The sequence below is a fragment of the Eriocheir sinensis genome, chromosome 55, assembly GCF_024679095.1.
Source record: "Eriocheir sinensis breed Jianghai 21 chromosome 55, ASM2467909v1, whole genome shotgun sequence".
NCBI classification, from domain to species: domain Eukaryota; kingdom Metazoa; phylum Arthropoda; class Malacostraca; order Decapoda; family Varunidae; genus Eriocheir; species Eriocheir sinensis.
The window spans coordinates 11,491,630-11,508,154 of NC_066563.1; the positions used below are offsets into that span (position 1 = coordinate 11,491,630).

The 16,525-nt window shown below is 44.9% G+C and overlaps 1 protein-coding gene across 2 annotated transcripts in view; it reads left to right on the forward strand.

Moving 5' to 3' along the window:
• The window catches only part of LOC126984078 (venom carboxylesterase-6-like), an 88,732-nt gene that overhangs the window by 68,186 nt on the left and 4,021 nt on the right, over positions 1-16,525 (forward strand). The window contains exons 1-6 of one of the 2 annotated variants that reach the window (XM_050837478.1): positions 1-39; positions 8,016-8,862; positions 9,523-9,609; positions 10,781-10,912; positions 13,187-13,334; positions 15,000-15,185. The exon at positions 1-39 is cut by the window's left edge and continues 361 nt beyond it. In XM_050837478.1, coding sequence (XP_050693435.1) covers positions 8,341-8,862; positions 9,523-9,609; positions 10,781-10,912; positions 13,187-13,334; positions 15,000-15,185 — 1,075 coding nt within the window. In that variant the 5' untranslated portion in view covers positions 1-39; positions 8,016-8,340. The remainder of the gene's footprint in view (positions 40-8,015; positions 8,863-9,522; positions 9,610-10,780; positions 10,913-13,186; positions 13,335-14,999; positions 15,186-16,525) is intronic. The other variant, XM_050837476.1, reaches the window with a different exon arrangement.

A 16,525-nucleotide genomic window follows, 5' to 3' on the forward strand; every position in this document is an offset into this window, starting at 1 on the left:
GAAGTACCCTACCCCAGCGGCTCCTCTCTTCCACGCCGGGTGAGTAGAAGTTAAAAAGGAAAGCAAAACTAAAGAACACAATCGCCTTGAACTTTTAAAAGTTAGGTAAAGGCGCTTATGTTGTAAAAGAGCGTTGGAATATATTGTTCTGCTCTGGTATGTGTTTCGCGGATGATAATGTTCGTGTGTGTTTAATTAAGTGAAGTGGAATGTTTGCAAGGTGTGAGTGATGTTATGGGTCACGCTGAAAAGAGAAATTAAGAATGAAAGTTTGTGAAGAGAGTGAAGACGCGAGAGTGGAGTGAAAAGGAAGCAATGTTATTAAGTAGCAAGTAAATGTGGAGTAATGTAAGGAGATAATGAGGAAAAATAACCGTGTGTGAAGAAAATATAGAAAGACTGGAATGCAAGAAGGTATTCATAATGCCATAGGTCATACGGAATGAGGGAGACGGAATGTTGTGTGTACAAGAAATGAGGGAGAACGAGTGGAATGTTAGGAAACGTGAGTAATGGTACACAAGTCAAGGGGAGGCGGTGGCTGAGTGGTTAGCGTAACGGCCCCGCGTTCAGGAGCTCCAGGAGGGACACGGGTTCGAATCCTGGCCGCCGCACAGCTGAGGTTTTTCAGTCACCGCCGAGTGGCCTAAGACTACCCACATGCTGGCCTGAAGACCACCCATCAACCTGGGCTCTAGATAACCTCTCCAAAGAGAGGTTCAAAGATGAGTTCCGGGGGGCAGCATGAGCCAACACAAGATGACGCCACTATAAACACTCGCCTGCGTCAGAACGGGCTGGGGCCGACCATCAGGCCCCACCGAGAAAAAGCCTACCAGCGCAATAGGCCGCGACGTAAAAAAATAAAAATAAACGAGATTGACAGAATGAAAGAGACGGAAAAGAGTGGAATGTGGAAGAATGAAAGTGGTAGAATGAGAGTGGCAGAGTGAAAGGGAGGGAAAAAATGGACTGTGAAAGAATGAAAGAATGAGAATGGCAGGAGAGTAGAAGAATGAAAGAGAGGGAGAAAGTGTAATGTGGGAGGTTAAAAGAATGAGAGTTGACGAATGAAAGTAAGGGAGAAGATTGAAGGCATGTATATGTGACTAATGGTGTAACTACCCGGAAGAATGAGACTGATATCTTAGAAGTTTACGAGGAAGAGGAAGAGGATTGAGAGATTTAGAAGAGGATTAAAAGGAAAAGGAAGAGGATTAAGAGGTTTAGAAGAGGATTCAGAGATAAAGGAAGAGGATTAAGAGGTTTAGTAGGAAGAGTATTTAGAAGAAAAAGAAGAGGATTAAGAGGTTTAGAAGAGGATTAACAGATAAAGGAAGAGGATTAAGAAGTTTAGGAGAGGATTAAGAGAAAATGGAAGAGGATTGCAAGTTTTAGAAGAGGATTAAGAGGAAAACGAAGAGGATTAATTGGTATAGAAAAGGATTAAGTGGAAAAAAAAGAGGGTTAAGAGGAAAAGGAAGAGGATTGCAAGCTTTAGAAGAGGATTAAGAGGTTTACAAGAGGTTTACAGAGGTGGAAAAGGAATATGAGATATGAAAGTGAGTATAGGAAACAAGTTAGAAATAGGAGTGGAACGCTAGAACGAATACAAGCATAATGGGAAAGATCATGTCGAATGTGGAACAACGACAAACTATGCAGCAAGTAATTAAGCGATGGTGGCATGTGGGGAAATGAGGGTCGTCAATAATACAGGTCATGTGGAATGCGATGGTAGGGCGTCCGCTGCTCGTATTGACGGAAGGGTTGACAGGTGAACGGGAAATCGACGGAACGGCTGACAGGTGGAACGGAAAGGTATTGAAATAGACAATTGGGTCGACAGATGAGGAACAAGAGAAATTAGAGCTCATTACCGATTCTTTGTCAATTAATTTTGGAAGATAAAATGCTCGAAGGAAATTGTGTTAACTTCTTTGATGGTGATGGAGAGAGAGAGAGAGAGAGAGAGAGAGAGAGAGAGAGAGAGAGAGAGAGAGAGAGAGAGAGAGAGAGAGAGAGAGTCGTTTCTTTGCAACTTTTATTTCACTTTTGCAATATCTTTCATACCTCCTCCTCCTCCTCCTCCTCCTCCTCCTCTTCCTGGCCCCCTTATTCTCCTCCTCTTCTGCTCATTATCATTTTACCTCCGTTCCTCCATTCTCTCGTATTCCTCTTCTCTTTCTCTCTCCCTCTCCCTCCCTCTCGCTTTTCTCTTCCTCCCTTTCACTCCAGGAAAAGGGACTTCCCCTCCATTAACAAACAGGAAATTCAGCGGTGGAGGAGAGGGAGGAGGGAGAGAGAGAGTGAAAGAGGGAGAGAGAGAGAGAAAGAGGGAGTGAGTGAATGGAGAAAAAGAGGTCTTCCCATTCTCGTTTTCTTCTTATTGCTCCTGTCGTAAAAATGTGAATAGAGGAGAGTGTGTGTTATTCAGGCCAAAGGAAGTCTTGAGGTGGTTTATTTTCCGTTTAATTTCCATGAGAGTTCTTTTTTTTCCTTTATTTTTTATCTTTTTCTTCCTTCAGACTTTTTATAATAGTCTCCCAGAACACGTTTTCCTCTTACGCTGCATTTTCTTTTCCCCTTCTGATGCGTCCTTGGCTTAACGTTTTTTTCTTTTTTTAAGAAAGGATTTTTTTTCTCTTTCTCTCATTGTTTTCCTTTCTTGATTTCGTTTGCTTTATTTCCTTTATTCTTTTGTTCGCTCTTTCACGCATTCGTTCCTTCTAGCTCCCTCCTCCCCTTTCCCTTTCCTTTTCCCAACCCCCTTTTACTCTCTCTCTCTCTCTCTCTCTCTCTCTCTCTCTCTCTCTCTCTCTCTCTCTCTCTCTTGTTCGGGAAGTAAAAGGCTAATGGGGCGAGATAGGTCAATTAGCTCAGGTAATTCCCCTTCGCCAGGTGTCCTAACACATCGAGGGGCTTAATTGGCCTGGCCAGGTGAGGTAACGCCCCTTTTGTCTGGCCTTAAAAGTGGGTCATTGTGACTTCCTGTAGCGGCGGGTGGTGTAGCGGTGCACAGATAATGGTGGTGGTGGTGCTGGCTGGAAGGCGGCACGTGTGGAGATTGTAGCGATGGTGATGGTGGTGGTGGTGGAAGTAGTGTTTGTTGGTGGTGGAGTGGTGGTGGAGGTAATGGTGGTGGTGGTGCTGGCTGGAAGGCGGCACGTGTGGAGTTTGTAGCGATGGTGGTGGTGGTGGTGGTGGAAGTAGTGTTTGTTGGTGGTGGAGTGGTGTAACGATGGAGGTAATGGTGGTGGTGGTGGTTGGAAGGTGGTACGTGTGGAGTTTGTAGCGATGGTGGTGGTGGTGGTGGAGTTTGGTGGTGGTGGAGTGGTGTAACGATGGAGGTAATGGTGGTGGTGGTGGCTGGAAGGTGGCACGTGTGGAATTTGTAGCGATGGTGGTGGTGGAGTTGGTGTTTGTTAGTGGTGTAGATAAAGATAGTGGTTGTGGTGGAGAAGGCGGTGAGTGTGGAGTTTGTAGCGATGGTGGTGGTGGAGGTGGTGTTTGTTGTTGGTGGTGCGTTGGTGTTGTGATGGTGGTGGTGGTGGTGGTGGTGGTGAAAGGTGATGAAGGGATGTTGGTTTGGGTGGAGGTGGTGGTGGTGGTGGTGGTGGAGGTGGTGGTGGTGGAGGTGGTGGAGGTGGTGTCAGTATTTGTGTCATCAGGAAGGAAGTGTTACTGGTGATGGTGGTAGCGGCGATGATATTTGTTGTTGTTGTTGTTGTTGTTGTTGTTGTTGTTTTCGTACATTCGGGCTAAGGCGCCAGTAGATTTTCATGATATGGCCTGCTGGTCGACGCGCAGACAAGTATTTTAAAGTTGCGCCATCTTGCCTAACCCATGCCTCCCGGGGCTCGACTTTATTCAGCATTTCGTTAGAGTCCCTTTGATAGGAGGTCATCAGGATAGCATGAGGGTCGTTATCGGCTACTTACTGAGGTCCTGAAATGTCAGCTAGGACCTTTGAGTTATGGTGGGGACACTTATACTGATGTTACTGGTATTGATTGTGATGGAGTTGGTGGTGGTGGGAGTGATGCAGGTCGAAATATTGGGACGGTGGTGGTGGTGGTAGATACAGAAGTAGTGATGACAGTGTCGGTGGTGGATGTGATGCTGGTAGACTCTAGGGGTAGCGCATGGTGATGGAAATGAAGATAATGGTGGTGGTGGTGGTGCAAGGGATGCTGGTAGTGGGGATGGAGTTGGTAATAGTGAGTTTGATGGTGGTGGTTATGGTTGTGGGAGGGATACAATGGTGGCGCTGGTAAGAAGGTGTCTAGCTTTTCTGTTTTCGTTTTTTTTTTTTTTTACAGCTCAAGGATGCAAGCAAAAAAAAAAAAAAAAAAAAAAAATACCTCTCCTGCTCTGAACAGAACAGTTAGGAGTGTCCAAAATCAGAGGTTAATTTCGGGTTTGCTTTGTTTTCTTGATGTTTGCCCTTGAGCTGCTTCCTCTGTCGCAAAAAACAGACCGAAAATAAAGTTAACAACCATAATATCAAAAAACGCAAACTGTAAACCCTTTCCACGACTTCCATTCTTCATAAATTTTCACCAAATGGGAGGAACTTACAAATGCCCACTTAACATAACAACAGCACACAATAAAAGTCAAAATAAATCAGAGAGGCAACAGAAGCAAAAACATTAACCGCAACCGTATTTCAAGATTCACTCACATAATTTTCACCGAGGGGAAACTAGAGGGGAGACTCAAGGCCGATAAATTCCTACTTTCCATTACACGTATTTTCCTCCTCTTGCCCTCGACTGCCATGGCTTCCTGCACTCCCACGCCATTTCCAGGTCTGCACGCGTGAAAACCAGGGATTGGGAGAGTGATGAGGCGAGCGAGGGTGTGAAATGGACTGGCTAATCGAATCTAGCCTTGCCTGTACGGGGATGCGAGGGTGTGTACTGTGAGTGATTATAGGTGAAGGATAAATTGAAATGGGTCATGCGTGTATCGAGGTGTTTCCAAGAGCCTTATTCTTAACCATTTCGGCGCAGTGTCGTTAACATCACCTAAAAATCATCCTGCGAACACATTTAACATCCTTTACAACTTTACGACTCTTTAGGCCCAAGTACACATATTTGATAAGGCTCTCGTAGGATTTCTGGGTATCTCAATATTTTTACAGTAAAGGAAGCAGGTCAAGGATAAAGGAAAAATAATTGAGAGAAAAAACCCCGTTAATCACTGCCCCTATAAAAAAGAGTATAGATAAGCGCCCAAAAGACGAGGTACCTCTATGGCCCTGGGTGGTAGTCTGACTCTTCTTCTGTACCATGAACCTAGAAAAAAACACTCATTTTGAACCCGATTAATCTTCTTGGCTTTTGGAAATACTTGATGTGAGATCCGGGCGAATGGGACTCAGAATATCAACTTGCTAAGTGTCTTTTGAACGGTTCTAATGAGTCGTTAAGGTTCTGTAAGGATGCTAAATATGTTCTCAGAATGGTTTCCAGGTTATGTAAACGAGACAGCTTGTACTTCATAAGACTATTGACTCGACCTTTTAATTTTAATGAAGTTGAGATCCTCATTAGTAGATGGCGCTCGTGTGTGTGTGTGTGTGTGTGTGTGTGTGTGTGTGTGTGTCTGTGTGTGTGTGTGTGTGTGTGTGTATAAAAGATGAGTCGCAATGATTAGACACACACACACACACACACACACACACACACACACACACACACACACACACCTGTAGTTCTTCGCCTCTTTTCGCCCCTCACAACTGCCCTCCTCCGACCCTTTACAACATTCATTAATCTTGAAGCCTTCACGACGGCCGAGGGGAGGGAAGAAGCGGACAGAATTGAGCGAAGGAGAAATGGAGGTCAGGGAGGCGAGAGGGACAGGAAGAGCGACACCGAAGATTGGGGAAGGGAGAAAAAGAGGGGACAGGGAGGAGGGAGGAAGGGAGAAGAATAGTAGGAGGGAGGAAGAGGGGAACGAGGAAGAAGCAAGAGTGAGGCAGGAAAAGAAATGAACAATACGAGGGAGTCAGAGGGATATGTATAGAGAGAAAAGGCATTCGTCAGTCATTCGAGATTCCAGCCTATTCCCTTTTAAGTTTTCACCCAATTTCCTGTGGGCTTCCTCCTTCCCCGTGCCCCAAATCTTCGTTCGTCTCGTTATCTGCTGAAAAATGGAGGAAGTTACGGCGACAGGTTTTATGGTATGTTGCATTGTTAAAATTTTAATACATAGACACAACCTAACCTAACCTAACAACCTAACCTAACTTAATCTAACCTGTCCTGACCTAACCTAACAACCTAACCTAACCTAACCTAACAACCTAACCTAATATGACCTGATTTGACCTGACCTAGCAACCTAACCTAACCTAATATAACCTAACCTAACCTAACCTAACCTAGCACACACACACACACACACACACACACACACACACACACACACACACACACACACACACCTAAGTACACATGAGTCTGGTGCAGCGATAAGGAAGTGAAGGAAATTAATTGTTTTGAAGGTAAATTATTTTGTTTTTTTACGGTATTATTTTCTTTTAAATCTAAAACCTGTGTAGTTAAAGCTTTGGAAATGCTATCATAGTTATTTAACAAGTACTCGACTGTAGGAGTGAATTAAATAGGATATAGAATAACAACATCACATGAACTTTGAATATTTGATGGGATGTAAGACTGACTGAACGGTGTGTCAAGACTCTAGAGCAGAGGTTCTCAAACTGGGTGCCACGACACCCTGGGGTGCCACGGACAGTGCCTAGGGGTGCCACAAGATTATCATGAATTTAGAATCATGGCTTTTTTTTCCTCTTTTTATGTTAGTCTGCATTTATAACTCTTAAGTTAATCTAATTCTACTGATGAGTTCTATGTCTGGGCATGTACTGTACCGTATGTTTATTTTGGTTTGAGTGTGGATAATAATTTTAATTCATTAATTAAAGTAATTTAAGCAGGTACAATTGTGCATAAGAAGTAAATTCATGTGAGGAGGGGGGGGGGTGAAAAAGGGGTGCCACAAAAGGGTTTATATAAGTTCAGGGTGCCAGCACTGAAAAATGATTGAGAACCGCTGCCCTAGACTCTAGACTCAGACCAGTGGCGGGCTGAAGTGTGAGGCGGTGACTGACACACGCCTAAGCTGTTGACTGGCCCGAGGTGTGTGTACCCAGGCCCAAGGTCGCGTGCTCCCGTGGGTGTGTTTTGCCTAGGCATGAGCGAGGCGGAGGCACGTGGGTTGGGGGGGTGGGCGGGGAGGCATCGCTTTTAGAGGTAACGAAAGCTCCACGGGGATCCATTTGGCCGCGATCAAAGCTCCATCATATGAATATATTTCTTTGGCTTTCTTTCTGATCTCCCTCATTTCCTCTTTCCCTCTTTCTCATTTTTTTGTGTGTTTCACGTCTTCTTTTTTATTTTGTTTCTTTTGTGGGTTTGTATGCATTAATTTCCTGCAGACTTTTTAGCGGTATATTTATGACTATTCTTCACTGTAATGATGCTCAAGCTGATACTCTACATGCCATTTTGCTTTATTGCCTCAAGTGACTTATATCGTCCAAGAATTGCCAATTTGAATGCACGTCGGTCCGCCTATGAAGTCTTTTTCATCTTCATATCTCATCAGCGTACGTCTCGGGGGGAATTGAAAAGACACTACACGTCAAGGAACAGAGGGAAGGGGCAGGCCGCTCCTTCCATCTCTTTCAGTCTTCCTTTCTTCATCTTCCACCTCCACCATCGACTCCGCCCCCCACCCTTCCCCACCTCCACCATCGACTTCCCCCCCTCCCCCCCGCCCTTCCCCACCTCCACCATCAACTCCCCGCCCTCCCTTCCCGACCACCACCATCTCGCGTTGCCTCAGTCACACAAGCATCAGTGCAAATTTTGACTTTATTATACTTCTGGGATGTGAGTGATCTCTTAGCCCTTTTGCTATTTCTCAGTCTATGAATCATATGCATCTCATTTCGGTTTTTCTTTTCATTGCAGGGGAAGAAATCTTAGCAGTGATGCAGAAGACAAGCGAATATGCACCGCGCGCTTCAGAAAGATGAGGAAGACGATGACACTGGCCGAGAAGGAAGGAAGACTGGAGACACTTCCCTCGCATATTCGGCTGGAAATGTGGTAGGAGAGTGACGGGCTGCGGGCACTTCCGATGGCCTTCACGGTCTGTAGATGACGGACGGAAAGTTCCAACGCTGTGGATTGTTTGTGAAAAGTGCCACGCCATGTTGGGGGCCACAGAGGCGTAGAAGGGAAGGAATTTTGTGTCAATGTGAGCCGATGAGCGGAGAACACACCAGCACACAAGATGAGGAACCCACTCCATCCTGCGACCATAGCCACCAAAGGGAACAAGAGATCTCCGAGACACCTTCACATCCACCCACCACCGCCTCTTTATCCTCCAACTTTATCCCCCTCCTCATCATCTCCAATTATTCCCACGCTTTGTTCTCCAGCTGCTCCTCCTCCTCCTCTCGCTCCTCCTCTCCCTCCTTCTCATTCCCAAACGAAGCAGGACACGGAAGCGCTGAATGAGAGCCATGAGACATCAATACCACGAGCACAGCAGCCAATAACAAGGGCGGGGAGAGGAGATTCGGCAGGCATTCAGAGCTCACTTCCATCCTCTCCAGCTGTACAGTCATCCTCGTCCGCTGAGAGGGATGAAGGTCGGGTGTTGGGCTCCTCCGCCGCCCAAACCACAGCCCCTTTAACATCTACGAGGCTCTGGGGGCTTACGGTGATGGTGTTAGTGCTGATGGTGCTGATGGAAGGAACACTCGCCCAGGATTCCATTATAAGGCTTAGACAAGGGAATGTTCAAGGGGTGAGTGTGTCTATGGGGGGAGGAGGGGAGGGGTATGTGTGTGTGTGTGTGTGTGTGTGTGTGTGTGTGTGTGTGTGTGTATATTTTTTTCCCACATTCTCTACATCCTGTCTTTTGTTAATTTCCCAACACAGCTATTTATTGTGTGTGTGTGTGTGTGTGTGTGTGTGTGTGTGTGTGTGTGTGTGTGTGTAATTTGTACAGTATAAAAAATACAGATGATTATACGCGTGTTTACTTATTTGTTTGTTTGTTTGTTATACAGATAATTATAGGTATGTTTACTTGTATGTTTGTTTGTTTGTTATTTTTGCGGGCATGTATATATGTATGTATGAATGTATGTATGTATGTATGTATGTATGTATGTACATGCGAATGTATGGGCGTGGATTTATTTGTATATTGTGTTCTGTTATTTTTTTTTTTTTTTTTTTACAACGAAACTCCGTCGTTCTACTCCGTGAACCCAACACTCCACCCTGCCGACGCACACACACACACAAACACACACACACACACACACACACACTCCCCCCCTTCCCCCCCCCACACACACACAACCACTCCCACTCTCTCCCCCCCCACCCACACATTCACCTTCCATATCCCTCCCCTCCATTCATGCTTACCTTTCTTTGTTTACTTTTCTTCCCTCAGGTAATTAGAGAAACAAACGAGCGGCAGGTGTACGCTTACCTGGGCATACCTTACGCCAAGCCTCCCGTAGACCAGCTTAGATTCCAGGTGAGTCGCGTTTCTCCTACCTGTAATTGGGGTTGAATGACGGGTATTTATTGTAAGGGAAGGAGGAAACTGAGTATACGTATGAGGGATGAGAAACTGCTGTGTAGATAGATAGATAGATAGACAGATAGAGATAGAAAGAAAGAAAGAAACAAACAAACAAACAAACAAACAAAAGAGAAAAAAGAAAGAAAAAAAGAGAAAAAGAAGAGAAAAGAGAGAAAAAAGAGAAAAAGGAGAGAGAGAGAGAGAGCAAATCACGAATCAGATCTCTTGATGTCATAGGAGTACGAGACCAGAGATGTCCTCGCTGATACACGCTGCAATAAACATGAAAAGAAAAAAGTTATACAGGAATCAGAACAAAATCAATACTATTTATTTTATGGGCCTGAAGTTTTAATCAGTGGCCGCCAAGTTGTGTGTGTGTGTGTGTGTGTGTGTGTGTGTGTGTGTGTGTGTGTGTGTGTGTGTGTGTGTGTGTGTGTGTGTTTGTCCTTTTCGGAACTTTAAACAGAAAATTTGTAAAGAAAAAAAAAATCAGGATGGCTCATTATCGAGTTATTGATGAAGCTTGTTTGGTTTTAGTGCGTGTGTGTGTGTGTGTGTGTTTGTGATGGGGGGGATAATGTGTGTGTTGCGGGGGGTGGGGGGGGGTTCTAGTGTGTGTCTGGGGGGAAAGGGGGGTTCTGTGGGTGGGTGGGAGGGATGGTTGTGTGTGTGTGTGTGTGTGTGTGTGTGTGTGTGTGTGTGTGTGTGTGTGTGTGTGTGTGAAAACTTGCCTCACTACGTAGATTCGCTGGACAGAGTAAACTTTTCAAAATATTTCACTCAAGTTTTATTTTCATACACTCCTTCTCCGTACAAAAGTGTTAAGTGGTGTTTCGTTTCGCATTCTTCCACAGTCGCCCAAAATCCAGTTTGATAGTACGCACAGGATATATAAAATGGTTACACATCCATTTGAAGATTTGCACTGTGTATTTTTTTCTATGATTTGGAGGCGCCTGAAGCAAGGAAGGGAGTGAACATGCAGCTGGATAAATATAGATAATTACTACTACTACTACTATTACTACCACTACTACTACTACTACTACTACTACTACCATCATCATCACTTTCATCATCATCATCATCATTATCATCACCATCGCTTCGCTTCCCACAGCCGCCGATCCGTCACGAGGGCTGGACCACGACGCTCTTCGCCAACGAGTTCGGGGCGGTGTGTCCTCAGCCCTTCCTGACGGGGATGCACACCTCCGAGGACTGCCTTACCATCAACGTGTGGATTCCCGAGGTAGAGAGAGGGGTGGAGAGGGAGAGAGAAGGGTAGTGAGGGAGAGGGGGAGAGAGAGAGAGGGGCAGAGAGAGTGGGATAGAGAGAGAGGGGTAGAGAGAGAGAGAGAGAGAGAGGTAGAGAGAGTGGGTGAGAGAGAGAGTGTGAGAGAGAGTGTGAGAGAGAGAGAGAGAGTGAGAGAGAGAGAGAGAGAGAGAGAGAGAGAGAGAGAGAGAGAGAGAGAGAATTACATCTGACATTCTTATTAACTTTTTTCCTCCCTCTGTCTCCCATTTTTCTTGCCTTCTTTAATAATGTCTTTTCTTAATTTCCATTCCTTCCTTGTTTGCTTGTTTCTTTTTCTCATATTCTCCCTTTTTGTCTTTTTTGTGTCTATCTTACATTATTTTTTCCCTCCATTTCCTTGTTTTTTTATTTTATTTTCATTTTCATTCGCTTGTTTGTTTGTTTCTTTTCCTTATAGTTTCCCTTCATTCTTCTTCTTCCTGTGGCACTGTTTCCTCATCATCACTGTTTTCCTTCCCAGCGTCTTCTGTTTTTCTTGTCCTCTGTCTCGTTTCTCCTCGCCATTTCCTCTTTTTTTCCTCCTCTCCCTCATTCCCTTAATTTCCCCTCCTCATTTCCTCTCTCATTTCCGCTGTTTCTCCTTCTCTTCCTCTTCCTCGTCGTTGGCTGCCTCCGTCTCTTCTTTTTCTCCTTTTTCTTTCTTCTCTTTCTCCCCCTTCTTCCTGTCTCGTTCTCTATCCCCTTCTCCTTCTCCTCCTCTTTTTTCTCCATCATTTTTACCTCCACCTTCTCCACTTCCTCTTTTTCCTCCTTCTCTCCTCCTCCTCCACTTTCTCCTCCACCTTCTCCACTTCCTCTCCTTCCTCCTTCTCCCCTTCATCTCTTTTTATCCGTTTCCTCCTCCTTCTCTCCTCCTCCTTCTCCTCCACTTTCTCCTCCACCTACCCCACTTTCTCTTCATCCTCCTTCTCCCTTTCATCTCTTTTTATCCGTTTCCTCCTCCTTTTCTCCTCCTCCTTCTCCTCCACTTTCTCCTCCACCTACCCCACTTTCTCTTCCTCCTCCTTCTCCCTTACATATCTTTTTCCGTTTCCTCCTCCTCCTCCTCCTCCTCCTCCTCCTCCTACTCTTCCTCTCCCGCCTCTTTTAAACCAATTCCCATCAACCATAGCAATTTAGATCTCCACTCGATACCCATTCTCATTAATTCGTTTTCACTCACTAACGCCGCCCTAATAGCCAGACTCTCTCTCCTCTCCCATTATCCTCACCCCATTACTCTTTCCCAATATCTTCCACTTCCATCAGTTTCCTCTATCAGGGTTACCCACTTCCGCCTTCCCTCTGTAAAGCCTGGGGTGTTTTTCATTGCCCCCAGTATACATCTCATTAGGTCTTATGTTTTTATTTCTTTGTCGTCCATTGCTGCTGAGCTCTTCAAGGCCTCTCAACTCCTTCTCCAAACTGTCTCCGCCGTTTTTCAAGTCTCGTCTGTCTTTTATCTCCACTGTCATCGTTACTGCCACTAATTTGTACTAAACCCCACAAGCTTGGTCATATATCACTCTACGAAACGAGAGGTGATGATGTTAGGGTATTCAGTTTTTAATCCGAAGTGGTGGATGGGGCACTTCAGCAAACGTAATCCTATATGCCAAACGTATTCCAAAGTTTATGGGATTGTTATATGAGATGTGATGAGAGGTCAATTTCCGGAGATGCTGTTTGCTCTTACCTGTTTGTTTTGGTACGGAGCCGAATCAAACTTAAAGGGCTATTACACTGGGCAAATTTTCCGTGGTTCTTCAGTCAAACCACGATTTCCGCTAGCGTGGTTCTCATTTGTTTCTTGTTATTGCTGCTGCTGATGATGGTGAGTAATACCGTCGTCCTTCGGTGAAATCTACCGTAGCTTTGGAAGATCGTGGACACGTCAGAAAACCACGGAAATATGAGAACCACGCCAGCGGAAATCGTGGTTTGATTGAAGATCCACGGAAGATTTGCCCAGTGTAATAGCCCCAGATTGATTCAGCTCCGTATCAAGATAAACAGGTAAGAGCAAACAGCGTCTCCGGAAATTGACCTCTTTTTTGGCCACTCATTCTCTGTTCTTTTATCGGGGAAGTATCTAACAGTCTTATTTCGTTGTTGTAAGAAAAGGAATAAAACAGGCAGGAACACTCATTAATCTATACTCCATTCCATAACAACTCACAACAGCAGCCTTTTCACTCATTCTTCGCCTCCTTCTTTCCTCTCCGTCAGTTGCCGCGGGGCTTCCGTCAGTACCCGGTGGTGGTGCTGATGGAGGGAGAGCTCTTCGTCACCTCGGCGCCTTCAAGGTTCCCCGGGCAGGACCTTGCGGCCGTTGACCTGATCGTCGTGTCCTTCAACTACCGCACCAACGCCTTCGGTGAGGAACGGGGCTGGGCGGGATTATACTATGGCTGGTATTACAAGACACCTTCGCTTCTCATATCAGCTATTTCTAAAGGTCAAAGAGGGGGTCAGTCGGGTTCTAATGAGTGTTTCCTAAGGTTCACGGTACAGAAGAAGGGTCAAACTAACACCAGGGTCATAAAGCTACTCCTGGAAATGCCCACAACTCCTACGAAAGCCTTGTCAAATATGTGTTCTTAGGCTGCGAAATGTCTTTTAATACGGCCCATATTTAGGTGTTATGTTTGTAAGCCTTGATGGTGACATTTTCCCTTTGCTCTACTAATGAGAAGCTCTACCCACGCTCCCCCCCAAAAAAAGATCATTGGCGTGTGTTGGCTTTCGGAATCATAATGAGGAGTTAAAATTCAGAGCATAACGAGCTGGACTCAATCACGCAAAGCTGCCAAAAAGGACGAAACTCTCACACACACACACACACACACACACACACACACACACACACACACACACACACACACACACACACACACACACACACACACACACACACACACACACATATAGTTTGGGTGTACATCAAACACACTGAAGGACGGCCATGAAAAAGAGAAAGAAAAAAAACTTGTCCTTGTTAGTGGATGGGTGGACGGCAGGGCGGGGCGGAGGACGGGTGAGTTGCCTTTGTTCTCCCTTCGACAACTTTAATTCCTGCTAGTTATGCTTAGGTTGTTTTTACTTACTGGAAAATAAATATTGGCACTGTTTTGCTTTCGTGTTCTCACTCCAGACACTGTTGTTTCTTGCTTTCTTGATTAACTTTCTTTCCCTCCATTCTTTCCTGGCCTTTCCCGCAGCGGCTGAGTGACCAATCATTTATGTTTGTCGGGATGGATCGGTTTGGCCTCGTCCCTTCGTTATTTATCTTTCCTATCGAGTAGCTTTTCGTCGCCTGCTGTTTGTTCTTCAGTAATTATCTTCGTTTCGGTGTGTTGCATTCCTCCGTACCGCACACGCCCACCTGTTTTGCCTCATCCCTTCGTTATTTCTCTTTCCTATCGAGTAGCTTTTCTTCGCCTGCTGTTTGTTCCTCAGTAATTCTCTTTGTTTTGGTGTTGCATCCCGCCGTACCTTACACGCCCAACCATTGTGTGGGATGAATTCGGGGTTTCCTTTGTACTCGAGTCCTGTGTCTGTCTCGGTCAAAAGAATCTAATCACAAACTTTTTAACCTTTCCCCGGAGCGTGCTGGCTCTGCTCAATATGTCACGTGCATACACTTGAGCTCGCGTGGTTAATTTCTATAAATTGAACAGTTTCGATATATTTCAAGAGGTGCTGGAAATTTGTAGATAGCAATAAATAATTTCGCAGGATCGTTTTTATTACAATTTATCGTTTGAATGCAGCCGGTTCATAAATAATTATTATGCATAAATAACTAATATACAATTCCAGTGGTCTTTTTTCATTGTTCGCCATGTTCAAATAGTTTCAGAAAATTTCAGTTTTCAGTATTTATCGTGTGAATGATATAATTTTAAAAGTGAGGACATGCCCGTATATTGGTTCATTATTTTGTTTCTTTATATATTTTGTGAATTTTGTCTGTATATAAGTCTGTATACATCGTTTCCAAATATGCCTTCCTTTCCTATCTGTTGCGTGAATGTTGCAGGCTTCCTGAGCTGGGAGGACCGAGTGTTGCCGGGGAACCTTGGGCTGCGGGACCAGTCGTTGGCGCTGCAGTGGGTGGCGGAGAACGTGGACAAGTTCGGCGGTGACCTGACGAAGGTGACGCTGCTGGGGCACTCCGCAGGGGCCGCCTCCGCCGCCTACCACCTCGTCCACCCACGCAGCCAAGGTCATTACAGACGCCTCGCTTCTACCTGTTGTGGGCCGTCTTTTTCTCTTACTGGTTCACTTCAAAGTTCTTCCGTCCAATTATTTTTGTCTCAGGTCTCCGCTTCAAGTCCTGTCTTTGAAAGTGGAGAGTTTTCGATCTTCAAAGACTTGTCAGAATATCCTTCCTGACTCCTGCCTCCCCCGTGCCTCTGTTGTCCTTTGTCTACATGGAGGATTAAACCTTCCGAACCTCGCAGACAAACAGACTAAGGCTACCTACATATTGTTCGAGGAATCAACAAATTTTAACACATATCTCCCGTTTTTTTATTTTTTTATTCTCAGTTCGACGTCGATTAGCCTACATGAGGCTTACGTAAATGTCATTTTCTCCCACACTGTAAAACCTATTCATATGTACTGTACTTCAATCTCCTTGCCACTTAATATATACTTTTAATGTTTAAAATCTCCAATCAGCAAAGCTTTTCTAAACAAATCATTTTTCCGCTTTGTGTACATCTAATTTCCTGGACGTTCACTCAGCTTATCATTTTTTCCCACGTTGATTATAACAGCTTTGTACGAAAAAACTGGAGCGTCAACTTTTATTATATATTTACTTGATCGCCTCACCTGTCCTTCCACCTGACAATTTCCTATTTCCTTTAACAATATTTCACCTTCTGATGTTTTCCCTCCTGTCCTCATTTTTTTTTTACAGCAAAGGAGACAGCTCAAGGGCGTAAAAAAAAAAAAAAACTAGTGAAAAAAAAAAGCCCGCTACTCACTGCTCCTTAAAGAGTAGAGGAGTGGCCGAAAGAGAGGTCAGTTTCGGGAGGAGAGGTGTCTGATACCCTCCTCCTTATCTTTTAACGTTTTCCTTTCCTGTCCTGAACCACTTTCCCTCCTGACATTTTTTTTCTCCTGCCCTCAAACAGTTTCTCACCTGACCTTTCTCTCCTGTCCTCAACCACTTTCTCTTCTTTCTCTCCTCTCCTCAAACACTTTCTCTTCTTTCTCTCCTCTCCTCAAACACTTTCTCTTCTTTCTCTCCTCTCCTCAAACACTTTCTCTTCTTTCTCTCCTCTCCTCAACCACTTTCTCTTCTTTCTCTCCTCTCCTCAAACACTTTCTCTTCTTTCTCTCCTCAAACACTTTCTCTTCTTTCTCTCCTCTCCTCAAACACTTTCTCTTCTTTCTCTCCTCTCCTCAACCACTTTCTCTTCTTTCTCTCTTGTCCTCAACCACTTTCTCTTCTTTCTCTCCTCTCCTCAACCACTTTCTCTTCTTTCTCTCTTGTCCTCAACCACTTTCTCTTCTTTCTCTCCTCTCCTCAGCCACTTTCTCTTCTTTCTC